At 35.8% G+C, this 13,924-nt stretch overlaps 1 protein-coding gene across 8 annotated transcripts in view; it reads left to right on the top strand.

Moving 5' to 3' along the window:
- Window positions 1-13,924, top strand: part of ATXN2 (ataxin 2) — a 101,819-nt gene that overhangs the window by 49,920 nt on the left and 37,975 nt on the right. For 7 of the 8 annotated variants that reach the window (XM_070770160.1, XM_070770156.1, XM_070770157.1 and 4 more), the window contains exons 6-11: window positions 4,014-4,138; window positions 6,339-6,430; window positions 7,183-7,380; window positions 8,829-9,007; window positions 10,869-11,078; window positions 13,505-13,687. In XM_070770160.1, the coding sequence (XP_070626261.1) occupies window positions 4,014-4,138; window positions 6,339-6,430; window positions 7,183-7,380; window positions 8,829-9,007; window positions 10,869-11,078; window positions 13,505-13,687 (987 nt within the window). The remainder of the gene's footprint in view (window positions 1-4,013; window positions 4,139-6,338; window positions 6,431-7,182; window positions 7,381-8,828; window positions 9,008-10,868; window positions 11,079-13,504; window positions 13,688-13,924) is intronic. The other variant, XM_070770161.1, reaches the window with a different exon arrangement.

Below are 13,924 nucleotides of genomic sequence, written 5' to 3'. Positions count from 1 at the left end.
ATGCCCATCTTTTTTGTTTATCCTTTTCTTTAATACTGTGTTTTTTAATAGCTGTATAATAAAATACACGATTTAGTATATATTCATAGTATAAATACTCATACAGAACAGAAGAATATAAAACAAAAATGTAATCTTATTCTGGCCTCAAATTCCATTTCCCCTGGGGAAACCCTTGGATTTGTGTACAGTTCAGAAAAATATTATTTTTTATGTTACTCTAATCTGTATTGGGCCTCCAAGGTGCCTCAGTGGTAAAGAATCCACCTGCCAGTGCAGCAGATGTAGGAGATGCAGGTTCGATCCCTGGGTCAAGAAGATCCCCTGGAGAAGGAAATGGCAACCCACTCCAGTATTCTTGTCTGGAAGATGTGTGGACAGAGAAGCCTGGTGGGCTCCAGTCTATGGGGTCGCAAAGAGTTGGACACGACTTAGGACACATGCATGCTAATCTGTATTAGAATGCCTTTTGAAGTGAAAGTGTCGGTTGCTCAGTTGTGTCCAACTCTCTGGTCTCTTAGTTGCTAGGATAGCACCCACTGTAACTGATACTCTGTTGTGTATAGATTGGTCCATATAAAACTCATGGGACATGATGAGAAAATATGTTTTTAAAGTCGTTGAAAAAGGTCACAGTATTAATAATTGATGTATCGGAACAATATCATTGAAATAAGTTTTTTATCTGAAATTTTAGTGTTTGAAGAAAAGCAGATTTAATTTAAAGATGACATGAGTAGCTGCGGATTTTGGTGAAGGCTTCACTGAAAGCACATTTGAGGGCTTCTGATGTCAAGTCTGATAATGGTTTTTTAATCTCATCTAGTTTTATGTCATTTTGTAGTTTTAGTCAATTTAAATTTATTTTTTTTTTAGCTTAAAATAAGTGTTACTTTTTCACCACTTTTCTGGCCATTTAAAAAATTCTTAGGCAACTTTGATTTTTTTCAGAGTCATAATTGACTGAGATGGAGGGAAAAAGAGCTCATTTCCTGGGCATGGGGCTGAGGAACAGAGGCTGCACATTGGTTGAGACATTTCTTTTGGTCACCACCAGGTGGCACCACTGGCTCAGAAAAGGAAGGGAACGTTTGGAGGCAGGGACAGTATTACGCCCTTTCTATTTCCCCTTTGCCTAAATTGGATTCCATCAGGCAGGGAATGAAGCACATCTTTGTCATCTTTTATTATCTCATCTGATCACTTTTATTCTTTTCTTTTTATGCCTGTAGTTCTTTCAGAAACAGGTTTAACATTTTTCTCACAGTCACATTTTCTTGCATCCAGCTTTTTTAATGCTTTTGCTTCTTACCATAGAGGATAATGGGAAATTAATGCACTATGACTTTATGGCATTGCAAAATTTGCACAATTTTAATTAAATTATATTTGCAGAAATCCTAGCACTAACATTGTACTGTTTCATACCAACAGTGGTTCTTTTCAAAAATCCAAATGCAGCTATTAATAAAATAACTATTCAGGACTTAACAGTAGTAGATATTGGTAAGAATATAGAATGAATACCCAGGTCTGGCTTCCTTCTAACTAATGATAGAATGTTGACCTGAAATACGGTGTTATTAATATGACCAGGCTTTCTCCTGCCGTCTTGACACGATAGCCTCATTTTGCTGATTCTCCACTTTGTACATCTTACGCACATCTTTCCCTAAAATATTTACTCATGTTTATACAGAGACTTTTTCTTTGGGAGAAATTTTTGAATCAAGGAATACCATTCCTCACCAATACAAACATACTTTTGTGTTTTCCCTCCCACACCTTATCTGTCCTGAAAGAAAAATGGGATGCTAAGAACTACTGTGTGAACAGTTAATTCATTTATAAGGTTGATTTAAGATAAAAATGTAGCATTTTTTTAAAGATAGGTAGTTTAATAATGGCCTCTTAATACAACCTAAATTGTAATTAGCAGAGTAAAACTTGGTTCAGTGAAGTTTTAGACTCTTGCTTTTTCACCTTGGTTCCCTCTTCAAGGATCCTTTGTGATTTTTGTTTAAAATAATACCAGTAGAAGTATATTTAAGCTGTTTCTATTGTATATTTCATTTTTTAAATTTGAGGACTGCTGACTCAGTCCTTAGTCTTTTCTAAATACTTTGACACACACAAACACCCTGCAATAACAATAAGTCCATTTATGTGGATCTGTTTCTGTTTCTTTTTTTTTTTTTAAACTTTTGTTCTGGGTTTTAATTTCTAGAATAAAAAAGTATTGTCTTTAATTCTGGGTTTCCATCTGAGTAAATGCCTTATTTATTTAAATATATGCTTTTCAACAACTAGTGTAATTAAAACATTAACAGGCTCTTAAATGAGAATTAATCCCCTTGCTGCTTGTATGACTGATTTGTGATTTTTACGTAGTCTTAGTTTTCTGTTCTAATTGTGTGAGAATTAAAATAGGGAATTTCAGCCACCTATTGTGAGTTATTGTTTGATGTTTTTCTTGGAGCATTTCACATTCTTGAAAATACTCTAAGGCAAAATTAATTTTACCAAGAATTTGCATAAGTTTAAGGTGACATAGACTAGAACTTCAAATTTGTAGGGTCTTACAGTGACTTACAGCTGAGGATGGCATTGTGAAGATAATACCAGTCTGTTAGAACCCCTAAGAGAACTTTCCCAAAATGCAGTCATCTTCCAATGAGTGCTGATCCCACTCTCAGCTGAGACCTGCTGCTTTAGGAATCCCCCTTGGCATGCTCTTGGCTTGTACAATTGCTGGCAGCAGGAGCCATGCTGCCTGATAGGGCTGGTAGCTAAGCCCATATGTGCAATTATGCTTTTATTCTCTAGTGTGCGTGAACACACACCCACATGCACTTAACCACCCCTAGCTTGAGATGAGAGGAGGTGAGAGCTAGCTAGACTTAGAGTGCCATGCCGGCTCAAGTTTCTTATTTCACTATCGCCATGCCCATTGGGTAGCCAGTGACATTTATAGAAACAGTACCAAATCAAAAATCCCCCTGGAATTGTCTCTCTTGAAGAAGACACAAGTGTTGATTTTTTTTGACTGGGAGCCAGTACTCTGGCACAGCCAGGTCAGCAGAAGTATTACTCCACAGCCTTGTGTGGTGGGGGATACACTTTAGGCCCAGAATCTAAATGTAAGCTTGTATCTCCCAAGCATTTTCTAACATTGTCATTGCCCAAGTAGACTTCTATTTAGCTGAGTCCTGACTTTGAACTGGAGAAACAGTTTCTTTGCTGGACAGCAGCCATGGGATAGATAGATCCTGCCAGTGAGCATACTGATGCCATGCCATGCTGCTTTCACAAGCTAGTGCTCCTCAGTAACATTAGCAGAAGAGGGGAGAGGATAGACAGGTGAGAAAGTGTTGACAGAAAGTCTAGGTAGGCCTTTCTGAGGACAGGTAACACAGTGGGGTCTGAATTTTGTAACAGAGTGGCTATGGGGAAATAGGGTTCTGTGTGGAGATGGGTCACTTAAAATGACGTTTGTTATTAATGGCAAGGGTATGTTAGAATATTGACCCCTGCATGTGGACATGGATTTGGAAAGTTAAAAGATCTGCATATGTTTGGCTGCAGCAGCTCTGAGTGCATATCTAATGTGTCAATTAAACATGAGAGATCTTGTTTTAGATGAATTTGTAGAAAATTTCTGGATCAATTCTGAAACACAAACTAATAATTTTTTAATATACTTAAATATATTTTTATGACTCGTGTGAATACATTATAACATTTCATGTGGCTTAAAATTATATGTGTAAAACATACCTTCCTCCAGTAGTCATCTACAATGCCACTTAGTGAATCAGGTTAAGTGTTTTGAAGATAAAAGCATTAGAAGCATTACACAGCTGAAAGCATACTGTTAATGAATGCTATTTTTTCTGTATTAGAAAGTCACTTTTCATAATAATTTTTTAGCATTTTTGTTGATAATTCATGTGTGTATTCTTGTAGCCCAGTGTCTGGTTGTATGATCTTTCATCCAAAACCATCCTTTGCAGATGCTTTTACTGACTCTGCTATCAGTGCTAAAGTGAATGGTGAACACAAAGAAAAGGACCTGGAGCCTTGGGATGCAGGTGAACTCACTACCAATGACGAACTGGAAGCTTTGGAAAATGATGTTGTAAGCAAAATCTTTTCAATTAGTAACAGTATGGTCCTGTGATACGGTATGACATCCTATCACTTGGTTTTAAGTATGCTGTTGTGACTGTATTTAAATAAGCTGTTTTATTGTGTAGAGACTTCACCCTAGGCAGTATATACAGAAAAATGTTTCTTGGGGATGCATATGAAGTATTTGTAGGTCTTTAAAGTGAATCCTAATAAACAACTTAAAAGTTTAGATTAGAAACCATGGGAAACTAGAAACGCCGGCATATTTAGTTTTGAATGCCCTGCAGAATAGGGCAGTCTGAGGAAAATGGTGACTTGTTTGTTGTCTTTAGCAAGAAGTGATGTAAAAGTGTGACTTTTAGGATTCTTGTCTGTCAAAGAGGTACTCATTATTAAGCTATATCATTAGGTTACATTAGAATTACAGCAAAAAGTAAGTTTCTTTATCTTAAAATTAGGAGGAAAAGGCTATTTCCAAAAGCCTTTTGACATATTATTTTTACTTTTCCCAGAACACATCATTTGTAAATCAATGCTTAATAATGACTCTGTCATTAGGATTCTTTAAATTCTGTTTCTAAACTCTGGAGATACAAGCAAAGTTTCTTGCCAGAAATGAGTGTTTAGGCAATAAAATTTGAATGAGATGAATCTTTCATTGAATCTTACAGAGAAATCTTATTTAACAAACCTGTGTTTGATGTTAAAGTCATTGTCCAGTTGTAAAACTGGAAATTCATAGACACCATCCAGTAGTTTCCAAACTTTTTAAAGAACCACATATTACTTAATGTGAAGTTTCTCAGGTTTGTGTAGCACATCACCTCTGGAGGATAAAGAGAAGCAAGCATTCTCTGTCTCTTTTTTTTAAATTGATAGTGAAGCAGTTGAATTGATAGACACCTTCTAGAGCACATTCTGGCAATGTTTTCAAAATTTAAAACAGTTTGGTTCAGCAATTCTATCTCTGTGAATGTATTCATAAGACATTCAAATAATTATATTAGGATGTTTTTCACAGCATTTTTTTCTAGTAGTGAAAAATAGGAAATATCCTAACTGTCCCTCAGTAGGACATGGGTAATTTATTATACCTCCATTCAGTTGAAGTAGTATATGTCCTCTTGAAAGAAAGGTGTTCAGGGAAGATACCTAGAACTTATTAAAAGAAAAAGCAAGCTGCAGAACAAGAAGATCCTATTTGAATGTCTGTAAAAGAGAGCTGATGATAATAATCACATTCTTACATATGCACAAAGAATGTCTGGAATTATGCCCAAGAAGTTGTTAATGGTGGTTATCTATACACACTGGGATTGGCAGTATTATTTTTCACTGGATATGTTTCTGCACACTTTAAATTTTTCACATGGAGCATATACTAAAAGAGCATATTTTAAAGTTTCTATAGGTAACTACTTTCCTGCTCCCATATATTAGGCTGAAGTAGTTGATTGAGTGGTAGATTTGTATTACAATTCTATCTGAAGCAGCACAGAAGGAGCCACAGTTGATGGGTGATCTTAGAGGCAAGGTTTTGTCCTGAAATTGCCATCAACATTGCTCAGATGATGCTGTGCCCTCTGCTAACATGGATACTGATTATGTGCTGTATTTTACCGCTTTTTATCAATTGGACCTGATGATCAGTTCACTCAAAGAGGTTTCAGGTAAAATACCTTGTAGAAAGATCACTGTAAGGAGTAGGAAAAGGAGAGAACCCTGATCTGAGACTCATAGTTTATGAAGTAACTAAAATGTTCTGAACTTAAAACATCTCAAATAACTGTTTCAAACACAGTTGAACCTTGAACAACACAGGTTTGAACCATGCTGGTACATTTATACACTTAGGTTTTGCAATAGTAAATACTATAGTACTGTACGATTCAAGGTTGGTTGAATCTACAGGTTTTACACTTGTGCAGGGAGTTGGTACACCTGACACCCCACCCCCTGAATTGTTCAAAGTTCAGCTGTAGTTATTTACCAACTTGTAGGGGCTGATGTGTAGAAGAGAAGTTTTTCCTTAAGACGTTTTTAAAGCAAATTTTTGCCTATTTTTTACTTTTGCTAGGTTTTGCTTGAATAGTATGATAATGTAGATCTTGTTAATGTAGATAATTGTTAATGTAGATCTTGATTATAACTGCATTAAAGAAGACAATACTTTGTTATTTTGAAAAATGAATTTTGTTCTCTTCTAGTCTAATGGATGGGATCCCAATGATATGTTTCGATATAATGAAGAAAATTATGGTGTAGTGTCTACATACGATAGCAGTCTGTCTTCATATACGTAAGTTTTTAAAGCTTGCTTTTGTTTTAGTGCATTTGCCTTTGATTTTCAACCACTCCAGAATTCTTGCCTGGAGAATCCCAGGGACAGGGGAGCCTGATGGGCTGCCATCTATGGGGTTGCACAGAGTCAGACACGACTGAAGCAACTTAGCAGCAGCAGCAGCTTAAATTATGTTGAATAAATGTTCCTGTTAGACTTTTTTTTTTAACTTGTTTTATTTTTTAATATTTATTTATTTGGCTGCTCAGGGTCTTAGTTGCAGCACTTGGGATCTAGTTCCCTCACTAGGGATCGAACCCAAGCCGCCTGCTTTGGGAGCATGGAGTCTTAGCCACTGGACCACCAGTGAAGTCCTCTGTTAGATTTTAAGTTAAACAATTATGTGACTATATATTATTGTTACTTCTTACACTGATAAATTCCCATTAAAATAGGTATTAAATGTAGCTTATTTATACTCTGATTTTTTTGTTCTAAATAAATTTTGTTTTATTTTTGCACTGTAAAAACTAAATTGACAAATGCAGAGGTTATGGGGAAATAGGTAATTTAACCAGTTTTGGAAATGTTATATTACTCTAAGGAAAAAGTAATAAGAAAATTCAAATTCTGATTTATAAGTAGATGACTATAGCTCTTTTACAGTTTTTACCAGCATTTTAAACAAATGCCTTAATAGTTGATTGTGACAGATATGTAAACTGTTACTTTAAAATACACACTTTGCTTTTTCTTTTCATTTGTTTCAGGGTGCCCTTAGAAAGGGATAACTCAGAAGAATTTTTAAAACGAGAAGCAAGGGCAAACCAGTTAGCAGAAGAAATTGAATCAAGTGCCCAGTATAAAGCCCGGGTGGCCCTGGAAAATGATGATAGGAGTGAAGAAGAAAAATACACAGCAGTTCAGAGAAATTCCAGTGAACGTGAGGGCCACAACATAAACACTAGGTATTTAAAGGAAATCATGATGCAGTATTTTGGATACACAACTCAAGGTCTGTGTGAGAAGGTGTATTATTATTATTATATTTCATCTTCCTTTAACTTAGCTTAGGTAGAGAATGCAAATGGAGTTGGTTTCAGGTTCTGTTAGTGAAAAGATTATAGTACTCTTGGAAAATAGTTTCTGAACATCACCTCTGTGGAGCCAAGTGGTGGATATACAGTGACGAGCAAGCCAAGGTCTGGAAGAGCTTGTTAAAGACAAATGAACAGGTTGGGGGAGGGGTGCATATAACATAATTACAGTTCAGTGTGATTTCCTAGTTTAGAGGTGTGATCAGAGTACTAGGAATATGTAAGTGAAAAGGAACAAGCGTAACCTTGTAGGGTCAGAGTATACCTAACAGATGAGGTGATATTTTATGATAGGATAGTAGATCTGTCTGTCACTCACAGAAGCATAAAACAGGAATTCCTTGCATGGTGAAAACAGGTGAAAGAACTTGTCCAATTGAGGAAAAACCTTGTTTCGTATGTCTGGAATACAGGGTGTATATTGACATTGCAGTGGTAGTAGCTGGTGATAGGAACCAAAGGAGTGAGACTCTGTGTGTGTCATGTTAAAGAGCACCTTGTAGGCAGGGTATGGGGTGAACCAACTCTGGTGACATTGAGAACTGGCTGAGACATAGAGGCCAGTTATTGTATTGAAATAGTTCAAGTGTGAGAATGAGACCAGGACCAGTGATAGAAAGGTTAGAAAAACCAGGGGTGATCCTGAGTTTATTTGATAACTAAGCAGATTGGTGGTTGTACCGGTATCAGAGACAGAAAACACCAAGCAAGCTTGAGGGGAGATATAGTGAGTCCATTTGTGCAATTTATTGCATTCGAAGGGCTCACAGATCTTTCATGAATTTATTCATAAATATGTGTTGTGAGAACCACCTGCTACATACCTGGTAGAATAAGATACACATTCTGTCCTAAAGGCACTTGCAGTTTAGGAATCGTGATTTGAATTTAAGTGTTCAGTGAGAGATACTGAGACTGAGAGACTGACAGTGTGGATTTGGGGGATTGATGTGAAAACCATGAAAAACTAATGAACAGCTACAAAGAGAAGAGATCGCAGAGAAAACCAAGGAAGAAGAGTTTCAAGAAGACAGATGATGATTGATAGAAACAGCCATAAGGAGATCAAGTAGGACAAGAATGAATGAATACATGTTTGTTTTATTTTGTCCTTAGGGGGAAAATCTGAGGGAAAAGAAAGGCCAGACCTAGAGCTTAGAGTAAAATGGAAGAATAAGGGTGTCTGGAAGTGAGGCCATTTGGTTTGTTTTTAACCTTTTAATAACAAGCGTTCCCTTCTGCCTAAATTGCTTTTAGATAAGTTTCATTGGTCTGGTATCTATTAGGATAAAATGATTTAGAGGATCTCTCATTTCCAGGGAAAATAAATATATTCCTCCTGGACAAAGAAATAGAGAAGTCATATCCTGGGGAAGTGGGCGTCAGAATTCACCACGTATGGGCCAGCCTGGATCGGGCTCCATGCCATCAAGATCCACCTCTCACACTTCAGATTTCAACCCGAATTCTGGTTCAGACCAAAGAGTAGTTAATGGAGGCAAGTATTTTGACCAAATTTGTCAATCTCATTGATCAAATATATAATTTTCTGAATATTTACAGTTTTACATAGTTGATAAGAGGATGCATACCTTTTAATGATTTCTGTGGAGTAGTTTTCAGTAAATATTTAAAATTTGCCTTTGTGGATATCAAATTAGTAAAATTGTAAAAATTAGTATGTTGTTGGCATATACAGAATTTAACATGATGAAATACTCATGTATTAAGGTAAAATGCTAAATTTAACCAAAGACATTCACTTGGCAAAAAAACACTCCACATATAAAGAAATTGGAAACTGGGTAGGTTCTCAATTTTAAAAACACTGGACGATAAAATTATTTAGACATAGTTTACATGGAAAATCCAAATCTGTGTGAAACGCTCAGTGGTTAATATAAATTCATTTTTATCAACTGTTTGTTTATATATTTATATTCTGCTTACTTCAAGAGGATTTGAGGTACCTTGCAGTACAAGACATGGCCAACAGTCATGTGAAGATGGTGGGGAAAAAGTGCTTAAAAAAATAAAAATTCAATATAAAGGCAGATATTATAGTTTAGCTTAACTAAAATATGCAAATTTGCATCTTTAGTAGGAAGTTGTTTTTTTTTTTTTCCTATTCTCCCTCCAGATCTAGGTTAAATATGGCTAATGGGTCATGGCTCTCTCATACAAGTCAGGGACACTGGAAACAGCAGTACCATAGACTGTATGGAACTATGGTAATTAAAATATTGATGGTGTATTAGATACTAACCTGGGGGGAACAGTGGGCATTCAATTTTAGGTATTTAAGTTTGGAAAGTTAGACAAATAGAGAACACTAAGTTTCCAATTTCATTTGTTTTCATTGAGTCTTTCTCCAGAATTCCTCTCCAAATGAACACTCTTGAGTATTTTCTATACTTTGTATTGGGGTGAGATTTCTTTGCTCACTGAGTAAAGAATTTTAGTTGTTTATGAACAGAATTTTAAAAGTAAAAAACCTGAAAGGGGCTGGGAAATGTATGATACTCAAGTGTGTGGAACCCTATGGAGAGGAGACCTGGACTGTTTCCTAAGATTAAGGTAAGTGATGTCATGTTACATGTTAGCTGTATTTTGACCTGTGCATATCCCTCAGTGTCAGTTTATTTGGTGATGACTGCTTTGTAGTTGGATTGTTTATTACGCAGTCTCTTAAATGTTTCACTGCATAAGTTATTTAGAAGATACGCCTTCTTTTTCTAACTTGATAAGGTTAAAATATGTTTTTTGAAAAGGCAGTGAATATTAATCTGTCACTCCTGTGACTCTGGAAAATAGTAGAAGTAATGTTCTACTTAAATGTACCTGCTTAATGTGATTTCAAACTCAACCTTATATTCAGGTATAGACTAGAAGAAAACCACAGTTTTAAGAAACTAATATTTTTAATGGGATTATAATAGCTGTTTCAAAAGATAAAACTTTAAATAAATAATTTTATCCCTGAGTTTTGTGATTGATTGTGTGAAATTACCTAGTGTATGTTATTCTCCTTTTAACAATTGATTTTCCAAAAAACAGTTATAGAAGCAGGTGAATAGGCAAAGTCTTAACTGTCTTCTTCAATAGTATGTGTAGATCCTAATTAACCCTTTGGGAACGTGTATTCATTTAAACAGACTTAATTTTAAGGAGGTTAAAGTAAAATGTGAATTTATGTCAGTTAAGTTATGCTAAAACTTATCACAAATCAAATGACTGTCCTCAAAGGGTTAAAATGTACAAGAAATCATTTTTGTCATTTTACTTTTTTTCTGTTTACTTTTTTCCCTCATTTTTTTCTTTAGTTTTTATACTTTCCTTCATATCATTTGTTCTGTCAGGTGTTCCCTGGCCATCGCCTTGCCCATCTCCTTCCTCTCGCCCACCTTCTCGCTACCAGTCAGGTCCCAACTCTCTTCCACCTCGGGCAGCCACCCCTACACGGCCGCCCTCCAGGCCCCCCTCGCGGCCATCCAGACCCCCGTCTCACCCCTCTGCTCATGGTTCTCCAGCTCCTGTCTCTACTATGCCTAAACGCATGTCTTCAGAAGGTACAATACCACAATTTGTTCATGTTTTTGTTTGTCTTTGTTTAACTCCTATGTGAGTTTATAATTACAAAATAGTTTCCTCTTCATTATTTAATAACCTATAATTTCTGTGTTTTAACTTTAGTTTATTAAAACTATTTCTATTAACCTTTTGTTTATTAGAAATTTGATAAATGCTGTATAAAGCTATGAACTATCCTGAATTGTGAGAATGGGGGTTTGTCTCTGCCTGGTAATGATGCTCTTTTACAGCCCAGGGTCTTCTCCCTCCCACTTTACAGTGTACACAGTGGTTAATGGTAAACAGTGAACCTTCTTCATACTAGTGAATCTGCTTGTTGACATTAGGTAGGAGTGGTGGTTTAATGGTCCTTTTTGAGAGGGACATTGCATATGGCTGCCTTGATATGTTTACCCTTAAATTACAATATAGAGTTTGATTTTGTGTTTGGGGTTTTTTTTTTTAATTTTGTAATATTTTGTAGTGAAAGTCTTTAGAGGAAATTCTTAATCTAAGATAAAATTGTTACTGTAGAAAACAATGTATGAATCTTTAGGGGTTTTTTGTTTTGTTTTTGTTTACCCTATGAAAAGAAAAAACAGAATAAAATCCTGTAATTCTCATTCATTGTAATTACAGTTGATATCGCTTATATTGAGACTAATACAGCTTTCTGGCAGAAAATGCTTCCCTGGAGAAAACTGTATTGGCTGCTTTTTAATAAATTGTTGCTGTCCAGGCAGCGAGGTCATGTGATCTTGACTGAAGCAGCTAACCTTGAACAACATGTTAGGCTGATTTTCAAGGTGACTTCCTTACTCAAGTGCCTATGATGGTGGCCTGTAAATGAGAAGTTAAATTCTGTTGACATATTTTGTTGTGGTCTGTTGTTTGTGTAAGTGATGTTCATATCATGAGAATGTGTTAGATAAAATTCACATTACTGAATGTGAGCTTGTTCACCACTGTTAGATGTACAGATTCACATAAAAGTTAACCTTTTGCATGTTCAGGGAGGCTACATTATTCAGTTTTTCTTTTTAACTAATTAGAATTAGTGTTTTCTAGTCATATAGTTAGGTGACACTGAAGCATTTTTAAAATGTGAACCTCAAAATAAAACTATGAAATACAATGGTTTTCTGTGTTTAGAATAAATTATCTTTCCATAAGTATTTCACATCTTGCCAAAAACTGAACTTTTTAAAGTTAGTTTGGTTTCACTGAGCTGTGTCAGCCATCTTTCTTGGTCTTTTCCTGTAAAAGGATGTAAAAAATATGTATGAATATTTAAATACCCAGTTCTTAACTCATCTTCAATATAAATTATATCTCCAGTTAAAAATTATAGTAACACTCTTTGTAAGACTGTGCTCATGATTGTATTCCTATTGAGGACACAAATTAATTTGACATCCTAAAGAGTTTGGCAAGGGACTTACCTGATGGCCCAGTGGTTAAGACTCTGGTTTCCACTGCAGGAGGTACAGGTTCAATCCCTGGTCAGGAAACTAAGATCTCACACTCCAACGTAGCATGGGCAAAAAAAAAAAAAAGAAGGTGAGAAGCATTGGCTTTGGCATTAAGAATGAGTTTGCCAAGTGTTACCACTGTCAGGTTTCTGTTGTAAGAGTCATTGTATTCACTGTTTTCACCTGACACTTTTGCTTCAATGCGTAGTAGACTTCTTTATAAACAGAAATCACTAATGTGACAATTGATTGATGTGGGATTTTGATGATTCATATAGTGCAAATTTCTTCCTCAGATGTAAATTATTCTAGTATACAAACCAGTGCCTTAGCCATAGAAGTTTCAGTTCACAGCCTGTTTAGTCTGAGACACCCTACAGGTGAGGACTGTTTTTTGTTTTTGTTTTTGTTTTAGCTACTACAAAGGTGTATCAAAGTAGTTTTTTGTTCAGTAATTTTTTTTCCTAGTCTTAGAAGTAATACAGCAAATTTGAGGGAGAAAGCTAAAAGTGTATGTTAAAAATTTATTTCATCATATAGCTATAACTTTATTAACATTTTGTCATACTTATTTTTATATACCTACAAATAATGGATATAGATTAAACAAATTGCTAAGATCTTTGAAGAGCTGTGACATCTTATTTGATTTCTTACCACCAACTGCATCCTTCCCTTTTTTTAAAAAAATAAAAGGGAACAAAATAAAATTTATTTATAAAATTTTATGGCATTCCACAAAATAATTCTGAAAAAGTATGGCCAAAAATATGTATGGTGCTTATTTTCTTTTTTTAAACCAAGATGGAATGAAAGAGAAAGTGGGAGAATATGTGTGTGTGTGAGGGAAAGGGAGGAAGGGAAAGAGAAAGAATGGGCTGTGTGTATTTAGCAGAAAAGTAGTACTGATGGACATTGTGGCATTTATGTGATGTTCACTGTTCCTTTCTTAGGGCCTCCAAGGATGTCCCCAAAGGCCCAGCGACACCCTCGAAATCACAGAGTTTCTGCTGGGAGGGGTTCCATTTCCAGTGGCCTAGAATTTGTATCCCATACCCCACCAAGTGAAGCAGCTGCTCCTCCAACAGCAAGGACCAGTCCTGCAGGGGGCACATGGTCATCCGTGGTCAGCGGAGGTAGGTGACACTTGGCTTGGAGCGTAATAACAGTGTTCATTTTGTTATTCTACTGGATGTGAAAAGGGCTGAGCTTGAGCTCTATGTGAGGAAGTCTATGTGTATAAAAAATAGTGGAGTAACCAGGAATTGAGAAAACTATTTTTATTTTGGGCTCTACCAGTTATTCACCATATGTTAAGGGCAAATCATGTGATCATCCTGAATTTCAGTTTTCTCAGTGAGTAAAGTAATTTT

The sequence above is a fragment of the Bos indicus genome, chromosome 17 (assembly GCF_029378745.1).
Source record: "Bos indicus isolate NIAB-ARS_2022 breed Sahiwal x Tharparkar chromosome 17, NIAB-ARS_B.indTharparkar_mat_pri_1.0, whole genome shotgun sequence".
Taxonomy (NCBI): Eukaryota; Metazoa; Chordata; class Mammalia; order Artiodactyla; family Bovidae; genus Bos; species Bos indicus.
The sequence above is the reverse complement of the archived record's forward strand: the minus strand, read 5'-3'. Positions and strand labels throughout refer to the sequence as shown.